Source organism: Ictalurus punctatus, chromosome 19 (assembly GCF_001660625.3).
Source record: "Ictalurus punctatus breed USDA103 chromosome 19, Coco_2.0, whole genome shotgun sequence".
Taxonomy (NCBI): domain Eukaryota; kingdom Metazoa; phylum Chordata; class Actinopteri; order Siluriformes; family Ictaluridae; genus Ictalurus; species Ictalurus punctatus.
The window spans coordinates 23,453,106-23,475,904 of NC_030434.2; the positions used below are offsets into that span (position 1 = coordinate 23,453,106).

Sequence of the window (22,799 nt, forward strand, 5' to 3'; positions counted from 1 at the left end):
TACGCTTTGAAAAATATTCAAGTTGCATACATCTTAAAGCTGGTGTGAGTCAGGATTTGTTTTAAAAAAAAAAAAAAAAAAAATTTTTTTATTTTCCTTAAATGGCATGAGGGTGGTTCTTCTTGATCCAAGACACAGGTTCCCAGCACTGGTCCTGGAATAATACCCCCTGTCCTGCACATTTGAGCGTTATCCCCTGCCCTAGCACACCCACTACAACTCAGGAAGGACAGGCGGCTTTCCAGGACCACTGATGGGAACCTCTTATCTAAGACAAAAAGCGTCCTTGTCAAAAGTCAAAGAAACATTTATTTAATAAAACAGTTCAGATACTGATGGTCTTTTCAGAGTGTGATGATTAGAGAGAGCAGAGACGCTTGACCTACGCACACTGCTTGGATTTGAAGCCTTGGCACTGTGGCACCAATTAAACCAGCGAAGATGCGACTCGCCAGTTCCGACAGAGGAGCAGCTAATGATTTGCATGTCACAGTATTCACAGCTAGCTTGTATAACCTTAAAGCCATGCAGCGAGGCGAAATGTCAGCATAGAAACGGGAACACCGCGTTTAGTTTGTCCAGATGACGGTCTCAAACACCTCCTCTGCGTTTTCTCTCATCGAAGGACGATTATGTTTGAGATTTAGATACGCGCAGAATGGATGGATTCGCTCTGTTTTCAAACCTCCTACCTGTTCTTAATGAGACAGACGTGTAATACTGAACCATACTTACCAATCACTTATCTTTATCTACCCTGATCGTTTCTGTCTGGAAAGATTTCTCTACGTTAATGAGAGTTCGATTTTTTGCCTACAATGGCGTAAAACTGGGAGAGAGAGGAAAAAAAAATCTGGTTCGAACCGGTTTATAATCTGAAACATCACGACTGTTTAGTTTAGTCACCATAAAGATACCCAACCTATATCTTTCCTAATTAATAAGAATTTCCACTAAGACGTTTAAGCCTACTGCTGTAGAATTATTTTAGGACTCGTGAATGTGTTCAGTCCCCATATCATAGTTTTCGAATCCTGATTTTAAAACCTGCAGATCAGTAATACTAAAAAAAGAAATTTCTAGATGATCTGAGCAATTGTTGAGTCCTCTTTCTTCATAGCTCGTAATACCATTACTCTGCGATAACGACCCCGGGCCGTGATTTCGCTTCGCCTCGTGTCCAGCGGTGCGGCGCGTGACGTCAGCGTGCGCTGTTCAGAAAGAGTTGATGAAGTTGAGGTAGGCGTTTGCGAAGCCCATGGGATCTTCGAGCTGTGGGTAATGGCTGATGTGCTCATCCAGAACCGTTATAGTCGACCTTGGAACTAGTTTTCTGCAGGAAGAAAATAGATACCGGCAGTGTCACCTCGACAATGTATTTATTACATAAAGATTAAAACGGTCATGCTGTTGTAGAAAAATAATCAACGACAGGGTGGTGTGATGTAGCTGCGGTACTGTTGCTATAACCTTTCACCATAAAAGCACATCCTGAAGTGTTTTCTTTCTTGTAATGCCACTAATTTAACCACAACATACTTTTAAACCGTTTATAGCTACACTTAAGTGTAATCGTGCAATGTGAGACCAGCTAGTTCCTGTCATCACGTGCGGTAGAGCGGCTATTGACTGTATTCTGGTATTCTCACCAGCCTCCGTCTTGTTTTTATTCTTTCTTCAACATTAAAAATGTCATGTGACTGAAACCACAAAGCGTAAACTCCTCAGTCCTGAAAATGACACTGGAGACTCCTTCCATAAAGTGTTAGACGTCCCCTTACAGGAAACGTCAGCATATCAAAAATCAGACACCTTTTTTTTGTAATTCGTGTAGGTGGAGCATGCGCCTTACAAGTCTACGTGTAAGCTGTTACTATAGAAACAGTAGCGTGTTAATATAAACCTGTTCATGCAGCTGTGCTACAGTTAAAGAAACTCAAATCAACAATCTCTGACCAATCGGACTCGAGAACTCGACAGTGCTGTGGAATAAATTTGAAAGTAATCAGATGTCAAGTCTAATTTTGTGCCTTTGAGTAACGATGTTTATGTTTACTTACTGGTAGAGATGAATAAACTGGGGGGACGGATTCACCGGATCGAGCGGTCCGTAGATCATGTGCACTGAAAGAGTACAAAGGACATTGTCTTTCTTAAAAATAAAAATAAAAAGTGTGGTGATGATGCAAGACATAGTTCCTCCTAAACCCAGTGAGATCCAGCTAACAGAGAATATCTAACATTTTTTATGTGTAGTACCACGTCCTTCCATTCCACAGTCCATAACAAATTGAACACATCTCTTGGGTCATTTTACCGCACGTCTGTTTGGATTTGTCAGCGTTAACACGCTACACGCATTCCGTAGGAATCTTTACAGCTCGTCATAGAGCCGGTATTCTGTAATATCCACTGCCAGTGCAGTGTATGGAGTTCCTTTAACCTGCACTGACTGGGGTTTTCAGGAATACCACGTTTCATTAAGAATGACAGAGTACAGGGAGCAGCGGTTATTCCTGCCCATGTTGGTTTTGTCAGTTATCTGCAACAAGCCCCGCCCCTTCTGTTCTATGGTGCATGAGGCATGATTTTACAAGGCATCTGTATTTTGTTCTTGACATTTCCATGTAACGTTAGCCTCGCACCTCCGGGGTTGGGGGTTCGAACCCCACCTCCACCCTGTGCTTTGGGAGTTTCCTCCCCCAGTCCAAAGACATGCGTTGGAAGCTGAGTGGCATCTCTAAAGTGTGTAAATGTGTGTGTGTGTGTGTGTGTGAATGCGCCCTGCCATGGATCGGTACCCTGTCCTCTACCTCGTGCCTCGAGTTCCCTGGGATAGGCTCCAGGCTTAGCGTGACCCTGAGTAGGATAAGCGGTACAGAAAATGGATGGAGTGTCTTCATGACGTCCAAATATTTCCAGAGTATGTGTGACCAGACAAACAAGCACACTAAAATGTAGTCAAATGTGATTTGAGACACAGCCGAGGCCAATCGTCTCCTTTTTTTCCTCCAGTGGATTAAACCTTTTAACCTAAATAAGCCGTTACGGTGAAGGTACTCCGACCTCCACAGGACAATAGTGTGATTAAACACTGGCCACACACACACACACACACACACACACAGCATTCCCAAAGCTAAGGGAAAGGACAAAAAGGCCGTAATCAAATACGTCACGTTTACAACCACTTCTCATCTCACCTGTCTCGTTCTGTGTGTGCTGTACGTTTCTGACTTGTGCAGCTTTGTTTATTTCTAAACATACTCACATGGGGTTAGTGTAGAGGTGAGCGCTCCAACCCATCTCTCTCTGTGCTTCAGTCTCTGATTAATATACTGCAGGATGCTGCAGGAGACACACGGGGAAAGGACGAAACGGCGTTACGAGAAGATCCGCAGCCTTCGGAACTTTTTGATTGACTTCATTCGACTCAGACACACAAACCGCAGGACGTCGTGAACTACTTAGACATCCCATCGTTTTATAAGAATCTACACCGCAGCGCTGCTGAATTCTGCATTCTGATTGGCCAGAAGATGTTCGCTAATTTCCTAAAACAGCAGCTCGGTCAGTAGTGCGTCCGCAAATCACCGGTTTACGATGATATTCATGCGCTCGCTCTAATACGTTATCGTTTCTATAGTAACGGCTTACACGGGGAATCGATTAGCAGACGCTCCGCATCATGCCAGATTAATAACAGGTTATAAACGTGTCGCTATCTGACAAAGATAAAAGGTATAATCGTTGACATGAAATCTTCTCTAACGAGATGTTTGTTTAACATTCGTGGAAGGAGTCTCCAGTGTCGGTGCTTTGAGAGGTAAAGCTGTAGCATTTCTGACATCCTCAGGATAGAGGAGTTTACACCGTGTGGGGTTTCTCCGTTTACTCCGTCTTAATGACTTCATGAGACGTTAAAAAATAATAATAATAAGAAGAAAGTCTGGCGAGGGAATGATTTTTTTTTTTTTAAAGCTGCTGTGACGTAAAGGTTCCACAACATTACATGGAACTATAAAAAGTACATGTCGTTCTTTAAAGGGGTCGTTCACCCAAAAATGAAAATTCTGTCATCATTTACTCATCTTTATATTGTACCAAAACTGTATGACTGACTTTCTTCTGCGGAACATAAAAGAAGATATTTCGAGAAAAGTTCTCGTGTTTGTTTTTTTGTCTGTACAATGGAAATCAATGGACACCAAAACTGTTTGATTACCAACATTCTTCAAAATATCTTCTATTGCGTCCCGCAGGAGAAGGAACCGCACGCAGGTTTGGAACGACACAAGGGTGAGGAAATGATGAGAGAACTATCCCTTTAATAATGACCAAATTGTTCGAGTTGGCAGAGTGCTGTGGTATAAGAGGAACAAAACACTTCAGCACACGCTGTCTGTAGAAAATCATCAGCTTTAGCACACCACACTGTCGCTGATTGTTTCCCTATAAATCACGTCTCTAAGTGTTTTCTATTTTCACGTGTACATCGGTAAGCTGATTTCGGGAATAGTTAAGAGCCTGTGAGCCTCATGAGATTCACAGCAGCTCGGATTGTCACCTGTCCATGACCAAGTTTCCGTCGTTAAAGCGGATTCCTGTCCACATGTCCCAGAGCTCGGCTTCGGTCGGCTGCGTGTACGGACCGAAGACGTCTCCGATCCTGCCAGACGCAGAGAAACACACTTATTTACGATGTAGAGCAAATGATAAAAGTGTTAACGTGTGTATTTGGGAAAGTCTTGTATTCTATTCACCCTTTCGAGAAGAGGTAGAAGTTTATAAGTCTGGTAATCAGAGGGGAGATGAACCCAGAATCCTTCAGGACCTGCAAACATCAAGAAATGTAGGCAAATTGCTTATTCATTAAAAAACAACAACAACAACAACAACAAACAAAACCTGTAAGATTATATAAACAGTGCCGTGAATTTGGAGTCACCTTTTGAAGAAACCTCGGGTAATGCGTCTCGGGGAATATACCTGGAACGATCATGTGAAATAAACATCATTGCATCATGGCGCTGTTGAATTCTGGATTCCGATTGGTCAGAAGGTGTTGACTAATTTTATATAACTGACAGTAGTAACAAGTTTATATTAATACGATCGTTCTTATAGGTTCGTTATCGTTTCTATAGCAACAGTTCAGTCAAAAGGGTGGACGCTTCACATAATGTGAAGTAATGTGAGTAATAAACGGATTAAAACAATGCTAAACATATCATCGTTAGGAGGATTATTAAGGAAGGAGTGTCCAGGGTCAGTACTTTGTAAAGGTCTGTTCAGTCTGGATGTAGTCTTGTAGGGGTTTCACTTGCTTTTTGAGACCATTAGAGAAGAGCAGCGAGAGAAAGGCAGTGAGAGAAGCGAAGTGAGAGTAAGGCAGCCAGAGAAAGACAGCAAGAGAAGCGCAGCCAGAGAAAGACAGCGAGAGAAGTGTAGTGAGAGAAGCGCAGCGAGAGAAAGGCAGCCAGAGAAAGGCAGCGAGAGAATGGCAGTCAGAGAAAGGCAGCCAGAGAAAGGCAGTCAGAGAAAGGCAGCGAGAGAAAGGCAGCGAGAGAATGGCGGTCAGAGAAAGGCGGTCAGAGAAAGGCGGCCAGAGAAAGGCGGCCAGAGAAAGGCGGTCAGAGAAAGGCAGCGAGAGAAAGGCAGCGAGAGAATGGCGGTCAGAGAAAGGCGGTCAGAGAAAGGCGGCCAGAGAATGGCAGTCAGAGAAAGGCAGCGAGAGAAAGGCAGCGAGAGAATGGCGGTCAGAGAAAGGCGGTCAGAGAAAGGCGGCCAGAGAAAGGCGGCCAGAGAAAGGCGGTCAGAGAAAGGCAGCCAGAGAAAGGCAGTCAGAGAAAGGCAGCGAGAGAAAGGCAGCGAGAGAAAGGCAGCCAGAGAATGGCAGCCAGAGAAAGGCAGCCAGAGAAAGGCAGCCAGAGAAAGGCAGCGAGAGAAAGGCAGCCAGAGAAAGGCAGCCAGAGAAAGGCAGCCAGAGAAAGGCAGTCAGAGAATGACAGCCAGAGAAAGGCAGCCAGAGAAAGGCAGCCAGAGAAAGGCAGCGAGAGAAAGGCAGCGAGAGAAAGGCAGTCAGAGAAAGGCAGCCAGAGAAAGGCAGCGAGAGAAAGGCAGCGAGAGAAAGGCAGCGAGAGAAAGGCAGCCAGAGAAAGGCAGTCAGAGAATGACAGCCAGAGAAAGACAGCCAGAGAAACATACCTCCGTTTGAAAGGCAGAGACTGCTTATGGCCACGTGTCCAGTTCGATTGTTGTCACTCCTGTGTGTTAACACTGCAAGTAAGATTTCTGAAGATCACATGGACAAACACACCAGTAACATCTTCAGTGGATCTTAAATAGCTCTAATTCTCACTCTCTAATTCTCACTCTCTAATTCTCACTCTCTAATTCTCACTCTGATAGCCCACAGCCTGCGACGTTTACATTTACACTGGGGGAAATAAGTATTGAACACAACATTTTTTTCAGTATATATAGTTCCAGTGAGGTTATTCACATGAAATTTTCACCAGACATCCGTATTAACTCAAGAAATCCACACATATAAAGACTAAAGTCCATAAATAAAGTTCTGTGTAATAAAGTGGCTCAGCTCTGTTCCCTCTCAGTTTAACTTCTGAAACAACCTCAATCCATTAAATACTTCAAGCAGAAATTTCTAGTGCAGTTTTCACAACTCTTCTGATCTGTTTCACTAAAGGTAAGTAAGCCATGTAAGAAGACATCATCTCGCCTGTAGAGGAGCTCGAGTGCTACAGTGTCTCCATAGTCATGTGACAGCAGGTTGATCTTCTGCTCAGCCAGGCCCAGATGCCAGATTAAAGCCTCCACTACACCGGCCTGCTCGAACACCGAATACCGGTGCGGCCTCTGAAACGAACGTTTCAACATTTCAAACATTTCGGGATTTTTTAAAAACAAATTTCCAAAAAGTCAGCAAAAGAAAATGTCTCTGTGTTTCCATCGACTACAGTCACGTGACGGTTCTAAAGATGAGATAGACGTGAGCGTGAGAAAAAGTCTATAGTAGGAAAAGAGTACAGTAATGGAGAGAGTTAATGTTGTTCAGGTTGGTTTTCCTGAATTATTTTACATTAAATCAAGACAAACTAAACCATAACTATCCTCAACTTCCAGGTTGATGTTTAGATACAGCAGTAAAACTTTACACCTCTTATATTTTACATTCAAAAACAAACAAACCATGACTTGATTATAAAATTGTCAGTAAATATGATGTTAGAGATGATAACATGGAGCTTACAGGTTTGTCAGAGAAGCCGAAGCCGAGGAAGTCGAGTGCAATGACTCTGTTAAACCGCTGACTCAGAGGCTCCCAAATCTACAAAACAACAGGTGATGACATTGACCCGCGCAGAATGAGTGGAACTGCAGCCTCGTTCATACAGAAACACTTTCCATACACTTTCTCTACACGCCAATCTATTTATTCTGTACATACAGTGTACGCTAGAGGTGTGCGCTGGAAGTCGCATTTTTACTCTCGTGCCGGTGGGAGCGAGCGGTCAGACATGACATTTACCTAAAAGCTCCAAACCACCTCTGGTGTTTATTTCCAAAAAGCTCTATTTTGGTTTCATCTGACCATAGAACCCGATCCCATTTGAAGTTCCAGTAGTGTCTGCACACTGAAGACGCTCGAGTTTGTTTTTGGATGAGAGTAGAGGCTTTTTTCTTGAAACCCTTCCAAACAGCTTGTGGTGATGTCGGTGACTTCAGATTGTAGTTTTGGAGACTTTCTGACCCCAAGACACAACTAACTTCTGCAGTTCTCCAGCTGTGATCCTTGGAGATTTTTTGTCCATTCGAACCGTCCTCTTCACGGTGCGTTGAGACGATATAAACACTCGTCCAATTCCAGCTCGATTCATAACATTTCCAGTTGACTGGAACTTCTTAATTATTGCCCTGATGGTGGAAATGGGCGTTTTCAATGCGTGTGCTATTTTCTTATAGACACGCCCCATTGTGTGAAGCTCAACAACCTTTTGCCGCACATCACAGCTATATTCCTTGCTCTTACCCATTGTTATGAATGACTAATGGAATTTGGTCTATGTGTTACCTCATATTTATACCCCTGTGAAACAGGAAGTCATGGTTGAACAATTTCCTGTTCCTAGTCACCCAGGTGTACAAAAATAAATGTAAAATATCAATGGGAATATTCTTCAAATATATATTTCTCATGTGAATTCATAGGGGTGCCAATAATTGTTGCACACCTACAGTATCTCACAAAAGTGAGTACACCCCTCACATTTGTGTAAATATTTGATGATATCTTTTCATGGGACGACACTGAAGATATGACACTTTGCTACAATGTAAAGTAGCGAGTGTACAGCTTGTGTAACAGTGTAAATTTGCCGTCCATCAAAATAACTCAACACGCAGACATTAATGTCTAAACCGCTGGCATCTGTGGGGCATCCTCAAATGGAAGGTGGAGGAGCACAAGGTCTCTAACATCCACCAGCTCCGTGATGTCATCATGGAGGAGTGGAAGAGGACTCCAGTGGCAACCTGTGAAGCTCTGGTGAACTCCATGCCCAAGAGGGTTCAGGCAGTGCTGTACAATAACGGTGGCCACACAAAATATTGACACTTTGGGCCCAATTTGGACATTTTAACTTAGGGGTGTACTCACTTTTGTTGCCAGCGGTTTAGACATTAATGTCTGTGTGTTGAGTTACTTTGAGGGGACGGCAAATTTACACTGTTACACAAGCTGTACACTCACTACTTTACATTGTAGCAAAGTGTCATTTCTTCAGTGTTTTCAAATTAAAAGATATAATCAAATACTCACAAAAATGTGAGGGGTGCACTCACTTTTGTGAGATACTGTATGTTTTGCAAACAGAACAACTAAGTTTGCAGAAAGAAAGATAATAAATGCTAGAACAGATGAGAGTGAGATTAAAAAGATGGTGTCCTGTGTACACACCTCTAGTATCTTGTACATCTGCTCACACAAAAAAAATGGTTTATTTAGGTTTCCCGGAGATACTGACTTCACCTGGCTCTGAGCACCAACATACAAACACAGTCCATAGTTCAGAAACCTTTTAGATAGCTTTCTTTCTTTTTTTTTTTTGCTAATCACATAATATTAATAATAATAAAAGACTACTCAGAAGAAAGGGACATTAGCGTTATACGTAGTGCTTACCTTGTGCCAGTCGTAGCTCGAGGTGGGAAACCCATGAAGCAGCAGCACCACATCAGAGCTCCCTACAGCGCCCAGCGACTCTGCCATCAACCACAAAGGGGTTTCAGTTATTTCTGTTTATTTACAGCAAGTCGCTGATGTCTATTCCACCCAACGGCAGCTCTACATCATCATACACACATTAATGACTGACTAGATAATAATAATAATAAAACAATAATAATAATATTAATAAAACAATAATGATGATAATAATAAAAAAACAATAATGATGATGATAATAATAATAATAATAATAAAACAATAATGATGATGATAATAATAATAATAATAAAACAATAATGATAATAATAATAATAGTAATAATAATAAACAACAATGATGACAATAATAATAAAAACAATAATGATAATAATAATAATAGTAATAATAATAATAAAAAACAATAATGATGATGATAATAATAATAATAAAACAATAATAATAATAAAAAACAATAATAATAATGATAATAATAATAATAAACAACAATGATGACAATAACAAACAATAATGATAATAATAATAATAGTAATAATAATAATAATAAAAAACAACAATAATAATAATGATAATAATAATAATTAACAACAATGATGACAATAATAAACAATAATGATGACAATAATAATAATAATAATAATAATAATAATAATAATAATAAAAACAATAATGATAATAATAATAATAATAATAATAATAGTAATAATAATAATAAAAAACAATAATGATGATGATGATAATAATAATAATAATAATAAAAACAATAATGATAATAATAATAATAATAATAATAGTAATAATAATAATAAAAAACAATAATGATGATGATGATAATAATAATAATAATAATAATAATAATAATGGTCTTGATTATATTACCACTTTCACAGGGGTCTGTGAATCACTGCCAGAGGAACTGCGATTTTTTTTCAAATTTAGTTAAAAATTAACCCACCATTATAAATGTTTCTGTATTTATTTACTTCAATAATTAAATTACAATTTTTTTTAAATCAATAAAGTCAACTTGGACCTAATATGTTGTGCAGGTGGAAAGTTCAGGAATAAAAAGCTCTTTTAAACTTGAATAAATGAACATAAATAATTATTAAGACACTGAACCCCAAGTTGCTCCCGATGGTAAGCTAGCGCCTTGCATGGCAGCTCCTGCTACCATTGGTGTGTGAGTGTGTGTGTGAATGACACACAGTGTGTAAAGCGCTTTGGATAAAAGCGCTATATAAGTGCAGACCATTTACCATTTATTAAATTACTGTATACATGCGGGGTCCATAAGTATCTGGACAGCGACACAACTATGCACAATTTTGCCTCTGTACACCATCACAATGGATCTGAAATGAAGGATGAAGTGTAGACTTTCAGCTTTAATTCAAGGGGTTTAACAAAAATATTGCATCAACCGTTTAGGAATTAGAGCCATTTGTTTGATTTATTATTATTGTTATATTTTTACAGACTCAAAAGTAATTGGACAAACGAATAATCATAAATATACTATATTATATGTACAAAATATTATTGTACACACTTAAAACAACGCTGATGCTTATGTTGATGATGATATGCCGTGTCGTTCTTTAATAAATAAAACTCATAATGTAATAAAATGCAGTGTGTAGGAGGAATTGAACACTGCTAGACGTGCTGTTATTGGAAACTGGTCAAGTCCAGGGTGGGAACAGTAAGTTCGCTTCACATCAAGATGATTATATTCCTTAACAGAACAAATAGGTTTTTTTCCTTACTTACAGTCTTTATTTCTTATTTACTATGGGCGGCTGTGGATCAGGTGGTAGAGCGGGTTGTCCACTAATCGTAGGGTTGGCGCTTTGATTATCAGCCCACGTGACTGCACATACCGAATTGTCTTTGGGCGAGACACTGAACCCTGAGTTGCTCCCGATGGCAAGTTAGCGCCTTGCATGGCAGCTCTGCTACCATTGGTGTGTGAGTGTGTGTGTGTGAATGGGTGAATGACACACAGTGTAAAGCACTTTGGGTGAAAGCGCTATATAAGTGCAGACCATTTACCATTTACTTAAAGCATTGGCGGCTTAGTGGTTAGCAGGATCTCCTCACAACTCCAGGGAGTTTGCATGTTCTCCCTGTGCTGTGGGGGTTTCCTCCTCCAGTCTAAAGACATGCGTTGTAGGCTGACTGGAGTGTTGTGAGTGTGTGAGTGTGTATGTGATTGAGCCCTGTGATGAACTAGCATCATGATGTGATGAACATCCAGGGTGTAACTCCGCCTCGTGCCCGATGCTCCCTGGGTTCCCCGTGACCCTGAAGGATAAGCGGTACAGAAAATGGATGGATGGATGGAACATGTTTTTTTTTTTCCCTTCAAGTTACCTTAGAAGTTCCATTAGAAGTGAGAACGGGCTTTCGGTTCTTAGCTCAGTGCAGGAAAACATGTCAAAATTCATGTCTGCGAGACATGATAATAATCCCATACACTACCCAGAGATTAGGTTGAAAAAATGCAGAAGAAAACACGTCTCTGGTGGATTTACCGCGACGATGCTTGTTTTCCGCATGACCCGAGCTCACCTCTGTAAAAGATCTCGTTTCCTCGGAAGCTGAAGAAGCGCCCGGAGGAGTGCCAGGTGTGCAGCGCGTGTGAAAGCGGAGGCTGCGGGATGTGCAGGTAGACGGCGAGAAGAGGAACGCACAACAGCAGCACCACACGCTGCCACCACTCCCTCATCACAGCGCAGGCAGACACGCACTCCGCTCCTGCCTAAACCCCAAAACACACACACGGCTGAACAACACTGTGCAACGTGATGTCTGATCGTCTTTACAGTACAGATGAATTCTCGATTCGGTCTGTTTACGACGTGTTCGTTCATTTTCACGAACAACAGCTCTGATAATAGTGCACAATACCTAAAGATTTCTATAGCAACACCTTACACAGGGACTGCTCTCGAGGATGCTCATATAACCTACTCCTACATTTACATTTACGCCATTCGTTGATCATTGATATGGCGAAGCTATAACGTAAACAAGCTCAGGATCGAACGGACATTCCACAACATCACACGCAACTATAAAAGGATAAAAGTGCAGCGTGTTGTTCTTCAATAAGTGAAAAGGCCTTAACGTTGGCAAACCGCCCGGGTAGCTATGAAAGCAATAAAACACTTTGAGACGTGCTGTTATTCGGAAAACAATCGACGTCAGGGTGGAACCTTCGCTTCGCACCACGTCGCACCGCTGCTGATTATTTTCCCCGAACAGCACAACACGGAGCGCTTTATTCCTTATTCATCATCATGCTCGGCTTGTATATGAATATGCAAATGAGCATTAACAAAACAATCTGTAGGTTTTTCATTCAGAACCCCAACTACGAGTTTTAAATGTATTGTAAGAGTGAGATCACACGCACACGCACGCGCAACGTTACCCCCGCACTTTATTGAATTGTATTGAACGCCGAACAACGTAAAAAAAAATCCTAAACCACGTTTTATTACTGTACTGAGAAATTTACACCAAAATAAGGACACCTCTGATGATAAAACAAAAAAACACTCAAATGGTACATTAAGTGCATTACATGAGCCGACACTGATGAAGTGCACTTGTATAGGGTGTGGTGCACCATTTTGGATCCAGCCTAAGTGCCAGGATTAACGTAAGCGGCTTTTAAGAGTGCGGGTTGGTATGAAGAGAGAAATGAACGTTTTACATTAGTAGGCTACATTCTAAAGGATTAGAGATTTCATCAGAGTTGAATACAGTAGATTTATCTCCGTGTATTTACAGCCTTTTACTTTAACCACCAGGAGCTCGGGGGATGGTGGGGGAGGGGAGGAAAAGCTTAACATCTCATTTTTTGTAAAAAGTGAAAATATATTGTATATAGACAGATCCAAATAGTTGCTCCTTTCTATTATAAGGCTGCAATAAAACCACGTCTAAGATGATCAAACCTATTCCTAGACACATCTTACTCGGGTCAAGCTTGAAACGGACAGCTTTATATAGAATAAGAGAACGGAAAGCTTGAAATGAGTAAAAGCGTCTACGAAACAAGATTCAGGCTTAGAATTTACCCGAGATCATTGTCCGCAGTGCAGTAATGGCACTCACAACAACTCGATCAAACACATGACGGAGGCTATTAACGGTCAGGTTCTCGGTTCTGTTGAACGTGAAATCACTGTGTTCACTGTCACTAAATTTGAAAAATATGCAAGGAAAACAAACGAAAGAATAATGCGTCCCTGCTGGATAAAACAAAAACAAAAAACAAAAACTAAAGAAACCATCATGGAAATTCTAATGGTTTCCACTACAAATACACCATTAAAACCATCAGCTGTTAAATGGTCCTTAACCATTAATGGTCCTTAATGGTGTCCACTATACATGACATGCCACCAAACAATAAAAGGCAACAAATTAGTAGTAGAGACCCACAGGGACCATTACAGTTTCCATTAAAACCAATACAATTCCCATTACAACCATTAAAACTTCTATGAGGGTTTCTATTCTTTATTTGTTTTTTTCAGCAGGGTTTGTATATATATATATATATATATATATATATATATATATATATATATATATATAAAAAAATATATATATATATATATATATATATATATATATATATATATATATATATATATATATACATATATACACATATATATACATATATATATATATATATAAATAAATAAAATACCTATATAACCAAAATTATATTTATATATAATTACCCAATGACATGTTTCTCAGTACAGTGCTGATCTTGGTCTATTTATCTGAGCTGTAAGCAACTATGTTCAGATTAGTGTCTGTCTCTCTCTCTCTCACTCACTCACAGTGTATTGCTGAGTGAATGATTAAGACCTGCACCATGCACGCTGTCTCATTTTAGTTGAATTGTATATGACTTCCGGTCTCACTACAGGTGAGGTATACGTACAGGTGAAGTGTGGCGGCTCATGACCCCGAGGTTCTCCCCTTCAGCTGCATGAGCAGACCAGAGTCTCCTTCCTTCCGTGTGGCTTTGTGTTTTGCTTCTGAAGGTCTCAGTGTCATTAAACACAAACCGCTCTCCGGCGCCGCCTGCTGGAGCGGATGGTACATTACACACTAAACCCGCACATATAACATGGGTTCAATCCTAAATCACTGCACATGTCCTCGACTAAGGGCACTACATAGGACATAAAGGCATCTATTTTTTTTTAGAAATAATAACAATAATAAAAATATTATTATTATTATTATTATTATTATCAGACATTTAATTTGATAAAGTATTCAAATATGTAAAATATTGGATAATATTGAAATGTTTTATAGTCCTATAAAACAAACAAACAAACAAACAAACAGAAGAATCAGTAGCGTGTACTGTAGATTCAGATATATAGATATATAGATTAACCACACCACATGATAACTTGGTTTCTATATAACTTGGTGTCCTGTTCAGCTGATTTTCCTGCTCAAACACACACTAAACCTGGAGATGAGCAGATGACTTGAATCAGGTGGTTTTGAGGATAATCACCAAATCACAGTCCAATGCTTTGGGGTCGACTCTCAATTCTCAACTGCACGGAATCGATTCATTTTAAGATTCCTAGTGCTAGGCCAGGGTGATGAGACTAAATTAATGATACTATAAAGAAAAAAATATTGCATTTTAAGACAATATGAAGCACCAACCCATCTTAAGAAAGTATCGAGAGAGACAGAGACAGACAGAGAGAGACAGAGAGACAGAGAGAGAGACAGAGAGAGAGACAGAGACAGAGAGAGAGAGAGCGAGAGACAGAGAGACAGAAAGAGAGAGAGAGAGACAGAGAGAGACAGAGAGAGAGACAGAGAGAGACAGAAAGAGAGAGAGACAGAGAGAGAGATGTACCAATATTGCTCGTGACTGAAGATAAAATGAAATAAATAAAATCCTACCTCATTTAGAAGTACACGTCTTTATTTCCAGCCTCGGTCGACGTGAGCTGGACGTTTATTTTATTTTTGTTTTATTTATTTGTACGAAGCTTCACCATCTACAGTTTATTTATCTATTACATCACTAAATAACCAGACGAAGAATCGTAATACGTTAACACAAAAACGTCACAACAGGGCGTGTCCAAAACTCTGCAGCGTGCAGTTCCAGAAAATAGAACATGAATAAACAAACAAACAAACAAACAAACAAACAAACAAAAAATGCAAAGACTCACCTGCAAATCTTCAAACGTTTGATTTGCTTTTTGAAAATGGTGTGTAAATGAGAAAAGTAAAGCGTATTACTGAAAGGATGATGATATGTTCTAAACTGTACCCTAATTACTTCATTGTTGATAAAACGAGTTAACTATTTGTTTGTTTCTTTATTTATTATTCATTTTATACGTATATATTGTACGTTATTTGCACTGATGTGGGTTGGGGGTTCGAATCCCGACACCTGTGCTGCGGGGGTTTCCTCCGGGTGCTCCGGTTTCCTCCCCAAGTCCAAACACCTGCGCTGTAGGTTGACTGATTCCTAAAATGGTCCGTAGTGTGTGTGTGTGTGTGTGTGTGTGTGTGTGTGTGTGTGTGTGTGTGTGTGTGTGTGTGTGTGTGTGTGTGTGTGTGTGTGTGTGTGTGATTGTCCACTGCGATTGGTTGGCCCCCGGTCCAGGGTGTCACCCGCCCCGTGCCCCGAGGTCAGTGGGATAGACTCCGGGTTCCCGCGACACTGTGTCGGATTAGCGGAGTGGAAAACGGATGATGGACACACAGGGAACTGTAGCTATCGCTAGATCGTTTCCAGCAGTTGAATAACTGTAAGTGTAAACACAGCCCAGGCTGGGGATTTCACTGCACCTGCTCTTCCGTCCCCGGACACGGTGGGCGTGTGAGGGAGACACAGCGAGACGTACGGTAAGAGACAGACTCCAAACCCAGACAAAATAACCATCTTTTTATTGTTTACTGTAGCTGTGGACTGGAACGTTTCGTAAACGTCCTTTGTTTGTGATTGATTTCAGGAACATTAACGCGAGCGCCGCTGGTAACTCCGCCCATGGTTTTATTCCTGTTTCACTGCAGCAGTTCACCAACGTAACGTCTTCTAATCATTAAAAACCAACACACGGTGCGTTTTAACTGCTTTTAAACATCCAGGAAACACGTCAGTTCCACTCCTCACTTATGTTATAGCAGCTACAGTCACTCCCTCTCTCTCGCTCTCTCTCTCTCACCAGCCTCTTGTTTTCTCTCGCTCTCTCTCTCACCAGCCTCTTGTTTTCTCTCGCTCTCTCTCTCTCACCAGCCTCTTGTTTTCTCTCTCTCTCTCTCTCTCTCTCTCACCAGCCTCTTGTTTTCTCTCTCTCTCTCTTCAGCCTCTTATTTTCTCTCTCTCTCGCTCTCTCTCTCTCCAGCCTCTTATTTTCTCTCTCTCTCGCTCTCTTCAGCCTCTTATTTTCTCTCTCTCTCTCTCCAGCCTCTTGTTTTCTCTCTCTCTCCAGCCTCTTATTTTCTCTCTCGCTCTCTTCAGCCTCTTATTTTCTCTCTCTCTCTCTCACCAGCCTCTTATTTTCTCTCTCTCTCTCACCAGACTCTTATTTTCTCTCTCTCTCACCAGACTCTTATTTTCTCTCTCTCTCTCGCTCTCTTCAGCCTCTTATTTTCTCTCTCTCTCGCTCTCTCTCTCTCTCCAGCCTCTTGTTTTCTCTCTCTCGCTCTCTCTCTCTCTTCAGCCTCTTATTTTCTCTCTCTCTCGCTCTCTCTCTCTCTCCAGCCTCTTATTTTCTCTCTCTCTCTCTCACCAGACTCTTATTTTCTCTCTCTCTCGCTCTCTTCAGCCTCTTATTTTCTCTCTCTCTCGCTCTCTCTCTCTCCAGCCTCGTTTTCTCTCTCCAGCCTCTTATTTTCTCTCTCGCTCTCTCACCAGACTCTTTTCTCTCTTTCTCTCACCAGCCTCTTGTTTTCTCTCTCTCTCTCTCACCAGCCTCTTGTTTTCTCTCTCTCTCTCTCTCACCAGCCTCTTGTTTTCTCTCTCTCTCTCTCTCTCTCACCAGCCTCTTGTTCTCTCTCTCTCTCTCCCTACCACCAGCCTCTTGTTTTCTCTCTCTCTCTCTCTCTCTCTCTCTCTCTCTCTCTCTCTCTCACCAGCCTCTTGTTTTCTCTCTCACTCTTTTTCATGTTACCAAGCAACCGTAAACTCTTCTGTCCCGGAACCTTTACGGTTGTTCCAGAGAGCTGACACTGGAGACTCCTTCCGTAATAAACGTCTCCTTACAGAAAAGTTCGTATCAATAACGAGTTTTTCTTTGCTAAACAGCAGCATGTTTTTTTTAAAAAAACGTATATTATATGCTGTTATGGAAAATTAATCAACACCTTCTGACCAATCGTAGCGGAGATTGTAACAGCACCGTGGTATCATTTAATCACTGTCGTGCTGCTGAATTCAAATTCCGATCTGATTTCTGGACATCCTCAGGACGTCTCTAGAACATGACAAGCTGTGTGTGTGTGTGTGTGTGTGTGTGTGTGTTTTGTCATATTAACTTTAAAAAAAAAAAGAAAGAAAAAAAAGGAGGGAGACGCTGGTGAGAGAACGAGCGCTGCAAGGATGACTCGTTTCATGGACGTTCCACAACATTAAATGCGACTATAAACGGATAAAAAGTACCACGTCTTTCTTGAATTGTACTCGTACCGGAGAAATCGTGGCAGAATTAGAGCCGAGCGCCATCTGCGCGGTGTTCCTTCTCGTTAGCCAGAAAAAACCAGTCAGAACTCTGGGTTTTAAGTGAGTGAGAGACAGAAGTGCTGATGCGTGGAGAGAAAAGACCTGAGAACACGCCACAGACGGCGACGACAGCCGTCAGACTCTAGTGGTGCAGTACGATGTGACGCTCTTACAGAGGATGTAAAACTTTAACACTTCCCCATCGGCTGAAAAGTCAAAGTCGGCTGGTCACGGCCAAGCTATTCGAGGACCACGGAGCGAGCGATGTGAACATCTACCCCAACATGTTCTGTGCAGAAGGCTTAGGCACATGCAAAGAAACGCTGTAGAGCAAAAACAGCCTTCGAAAATCATTAAAAAAAACAAAACAACCCCCAGCACAGTTTGATACGGAGATGAGCTGTAAGGTTTATCGAGTATCTTATAGGACCAGACACGGTTCTTCTGGAATCTTCTGTAGACCGTCGCACGCGCGTCTCAGCTTTGAGGCGAAACCCAGCAGCCTCCATTATGTTTCGTGTCTGTAAAGTGTCTCACCGTTTACTACTCTGCTTTCTTTACTCACGTGTTTCCGTTAACGGAAATCCGAAACGCTTCTCTTTTTTTCCCGATAATGTAGAAATCTACGAAAAATTGAATAAAAATAAACGTACTACAAAGTTCGTACAGGATAAAAACAGCGGGGCGAAGACTTTCGCGCAGTACCGTATGTGTATATAAAGCGAGGCTGCTGTCACGGTGTACGAATAGATGCTTCGAGTCGCAGAATGCGGCACTAGAGGATTTACGGTTTCATGCGTGAGCGGGGTTTTTGAGGCCGCGGTGTGAAAGGGAACGAGGTTTAGGATGCTTTTACACCGTTTTAGTGTTTCGTTTTTTTCCGCCCTCGATCATCCGCGCACGTTTCTGCGTCATGGTTTTAAAAAGCCTCGTGATTCACGGCCATTTTACTGGGGGTTTTTATATATATATATATATATAAAAAAAAAAAAAAAAAAAAAAAAAAAAAAAAGAGACGTTAAGCCCCCCCCCCCCTTTTTTTTAAACCTCCTGACCAATCAGGACGCAAGTTGGGGGGGGGGGGGGGGGGGGGGGGGGGGCAGAAAAACAAACATAGAGGACAAAGTGCTGACGAAAAAGAAAGAAAAAAAAAATTCCACAAAATGACTCTTGTTAGTGAGCAAATATGAGCAGATTTACGACAGATGAAATGAAAATATCCCATTGTTAATATTAGAAAATAACGGCGTGTGTATATCCCATTATTTTAAGTGTCGCTGAATAGAGTCAGGTCACACACACACAGCTCAAATTCTTTACATCAGTGGTCACCAACACTGTACCTGGAGATCTACCTTCCTGACGACTTTATCTCCGTAATCCATAACCGCGCCCACTCGACCATCCAACCAGGACCTTAAAGCCCTTCTCGATCAGCTAAAAGAGGCGCGTTCGAGTTTGGCTGGAGATGAAGCCTGCAGGACGTGAGATCTCCAGGAACAGCGTTCGCGACCACGGAGCTAGATTTTCTGCCTTCAAAGCGACAGAGAAACTCTCTCTGTATTTCATCTGCATTACTGATCAGAGTAAATAAAAGGAAGCCGGCGAGTCGGTTAGCCGCTAGCGAGGAACCGGAAGAGCGTCGTTATGGTTATGTTTACAGGACAAAGCATCACAGCGAGCCGGTCTCGATCGTTTTCCTAAAACGACACACGCTCGGAAGCGGTCGATTCGTTTACCAGACAGGTTTCTGTTCTCCGCTGATAAAAACCCAGGATGCTCACGACCGCAACGAGTCGCACGGGATATGAAGGAAAACATGGCCTTCGGATTAGGCTAAATATCCATTTTTAAGCTTTTAATTCTTAAAAACCATACACATTACTCAACAAGTTTCAAATGTAAATCGAAATCACAATAACCATTTACATTTCTCCAGATAAACAGACATGAAGTACTTTTATTTCCAAATGTTAAGATTTAAAAAAAAAAAAAAAAAAAAAAAAATTAAATAAATTAAAAAAAAAAAAAATCCATAAAACAGATGGAAAAACATAACATTCATCCCTGTTACAGGAAGAAGCTACAGAATAAACTCATGGATTCTTTTCTTTCCACATCTCTTCACTAAATAGCAAACTCAAGCTGCTTTATTTTTTATTTGTTAAACACAAGGAACAAAAAAAAAAAAAAAAAAAAAGATATAATAAATTAGGAAGAAAAACAAAACAAAAAACGTGCGGATGTGCCGACTAAAGCGCACATCCTATTCTTCTTTGTATTTTCTCCTCTTCCCTTTCAGACCCGCAGGAGAAAAATCAACAGATACCAGCCAAAACTCAATTTCATTATAATAGTAATAAAAAAAAAAGTGTTAGTATTTGACTTTAGGTGTTTTCTTAAAGCCTGGTTCGTACTATTCGCCACCCTGAGAAATAGATTCCTAGCAGAACCGAATCACTAGCCTTGTTTGCCAAGCTGTTCCTGCACTGGTTACCGTGTAAAATTCCTCAAAGTCTGCTTCAGCAGGTCAAAAGATCTTCTGTATGTCCCATAAAAATACAAAGGAAGTCTTTATTTATAACGGTCCGTATCAAAATATCCAAAGGGAGTTGAAATAAAATGTACCCTGTGCAGAGACCCTGTTATGTCCCAAGTGTCGCCCCCCCCACTTTAAAAATCCCCATTTTGTAAGTTCCAGTACTTCAGGTGATAAATATATTCCACAGCCAAGTCAAACGCAGCGTTCCGAGTGACCAGAAGATTCATGGAATAAGATGAAGAAACGATACAAGCTGCTGTTGTCTGTCCGCCTCTAACCCCACCCTCCCCATACGTCATAAGTGGAAACGGTTCCCCCGAAAAATCAGCCACGTGTTTAAATGTAAATTTAAAATGTTAATCGAAACACGATTATTTACTTCAAGACAAAATAATAAGAATAAATTCTTCACTCATAATGATGCATGTTTTGCATTCAGTGCATCGGATTCATTTTTATTTTAACCCCCCCCCCCCCCCCCCCCCCAAAAAAAAAAAAAAGCCTGAGATCACGATCCTTGATATCACATATTCACAGGGACAGAGACGTCACCAGTGGACTTCCTACTTCGAATTACGAGCTTGACGATAACGTCTCTCTCGCTTTAGATTTCCGACCATTTACAGCGACCCTCGCTCTCGATCGATCTCGAACGATGATGAACTGGAAACACAAACGCAGTCCCGAGTAAGTAAGCATGACAAACTAGCTTTAAAACTGAAGAAACGCAGTAGTAAATGCCTAAGGAAATGTACTGACGGAGGTCCCTGCCCGCGTCCCTGTAGGACCCCGACGCCTCTCTTCGCTGCTATACAAGCCTTAGTGTTATCTATTTGGCTAGAAGAGTTCTATGTATACACAAATATATAACAAATAAAACTTGCAGGCAAAAATAGTTCAGTTTCCATAGAAACGCCCCCCCCCCCTGAAAATACAGTAGTATCTGAAATATTACTCTCATTTCTTCATTATTATTATTTTTTTTTTTTACATTTTATTGTTAGTTTTATTTGTCCCCGTTTTTCTGCATCAGGAAGCTCCTTCACCAACAAACAGAGAAAAAAAAAAAAAAAAAAAGTATCTACAAACTTTGTAAACAGATCGGCCTTTTTCAAAAAAACAAACAAAAACAAAACATAAATAATTCAAAAATATGAACAGCCGTATGGAGCAGAAAATCTAGGGCCACAGAAAGAAATGTACACCACCATGGGGGGAGGGGGGGAAAAAAAAATTTAATTCTTACGGCTAATCATCTGCAAGCCTTGGAGAGACCAATCGCCTCCTCAGTATTAGAATATTAATAATTAAATAATAATAATAATAATAATAAAAAATACAGGTCACTTTCAATCTGAATGAACAATCCCTCCGTTTCCACAAAGGGGACAGAAAGATTTTATAAGCAGAGGTGGAAATAGAGTCCTTCCCTCTCCGAGAGGATATTGAGAATAAAATAAGACAACAGCAACAACAACAACAACAAAAAAAAGGTAATCATCACAACCACACCCTACGCTGTGGTGAGCGCTTGCTCTTGCTTCAGTCAAGCTCCCAGATCACGCACGGCTCCGCGCCCATGAGTCCGCTGAGCGAGCACAGGTGTCTGTAGAGACGGCAGGTGGGTGTGGCTCAGAGTGTGGAGGGAGGGAGGGAGGGTGGGGTCGGTTTGGGGAGGGCGGAGCCGATCAGAGGGACGTCTCCACGCTGTGCATGGGGCTCGCCGGGGCCGAGGGCGTGGCCGGCTTGCTGTTGTCTAAGAAGAGGTGGACGCCACTGTCCACGGCGTTATTGTTCTGGTTGGGCGACGGAGAGGGAGGTGGAGGGGGTGTGGGGGTGGCGTTTCTCTTCGTGGGGGCGTCGTCCTCGGCATCCGTGTCGTCGATGAGGGGGATGTGGGGCTCCGAGTCCTCTATCCGGAACTCCGGGTGGGTCATGAAGTTGTGGATTGAGCTGCGCGACTCGGGCTTCTCCAGCCCCTCATAGGGGGACAGGGAGCTGCGGAATGCATTCACTACTCGGATCTGGGGGAAAGCAGGGGTACAGACACACACGGTCAGACTCGGCGCTTCGTACGGACGTGGCGCAAAACCACACAGTCAGGCGCTAATCGCAGACAGACACTCGCACGTTGCATTTTCAATACAGGTCAAACCATGGCCAAATAAACTGGCTGTAATCAGAGCGAACGTAACCCGGTTTTACACTGTCGGCTTCCGTCACCGTTACTCGTCACGTGACCGAAGTTCCTCCGGGTC

The 22,799-nt window shown here is 41.5% G+C and overlaps 2 protein-coding genes across 6 annotated transcripts in view; both read right to left on the minus strand.

The window, feature by feature from the left end:
- Nucleotides 1-76: 76 nt before the first annotated feature.
- mest (mesoderm specific transcript) lies at nucleotides 77-16,520 on the minus strand. The gene is made up of 13 exons (XM_053688066.1): nucleotides 15,221-16,520; nucleotides 14,223-14,365; nucleotides 11,822-12,011; nucleotides 9,206-9,285; nucleotides 7,274-7,351; nucleotides 6,743-6,879; nucleotides 6,208-6,266; nucleotides 4,949-4,989; nucleotides 4,764-4,834; nucleotides 4,568-4,669; nucleotides 3,272-3,348; nucleotides 2,061-2,124; nucleotides 77-1,333 (listed from the first exon to the last, which is right to left on the minus strand). The coding sequence occupies exons 2-13, from the start codon at nucleotides 14,241-14,243 to the stop codon at nucleotides 1,216-1,218; spliced, it is 1,038 nt and encodes a 345-aa protein (XP_053544041.1). The 5' UTR covers nucleotides 14,244-14,365; nucleotides 15,221-16,520; the 3' UTR covers nucleotides 77-1,215.
- A 5,236-nt stretch (nucleotides 16,521-21,756) lies between these two features.
- Nucleotides 21,757-22,799, minus strand: part of atp2b1a (ATPase plasma membrane Ca2+ transporting 1a) — a 41,809-nt gene continuing 40,766 nt past the window's right edge. For 4 of the 5 annotated variants that reach the window (XM_047162118.2, XM_017494451.3, XM_017494454.3 and 1 more), the window contains one exon: nucleotides 21,757-22,565. In XM_047162118.2, coding sequence (XP_047018074.1) covers nucleotides 22,230-22,565 — 336 coding nt within the window. In that variant the 3' untranslated portion in view covers nucleotides 21,757-22,229. The remainder of the gene's footprint in view (nucleotides 22,566-22,799) is intronic. The other variant, XM_053688065.1, reaches the window with a different exon arrangement.

What these genes read in the sequence shown, in the direction of transcription:
- mest (XM_053688066.1), bottom strand. Translation starts at nt 14,243, where the DNA reads ATGAGCCGCCACACTTCACCT. An exon ending in CGAGCTACGACTGGCACAAG is followed by an intron (nt 7,352 to 9,205) that starts GTAAGCACTACG and finishes GTTGTTTTGTAG; the next exon opens with ATTTGGGAGCCTCTGAGTCA. An exon ending in CACCTCTACACTAACCCCAT is followed by an intron (nt 2,125 to 3,271) that starts GTGAGTATGTTT and finishes GTACTCTTTCAG; the next exon opens with TGCACATGATCTACGGACCG.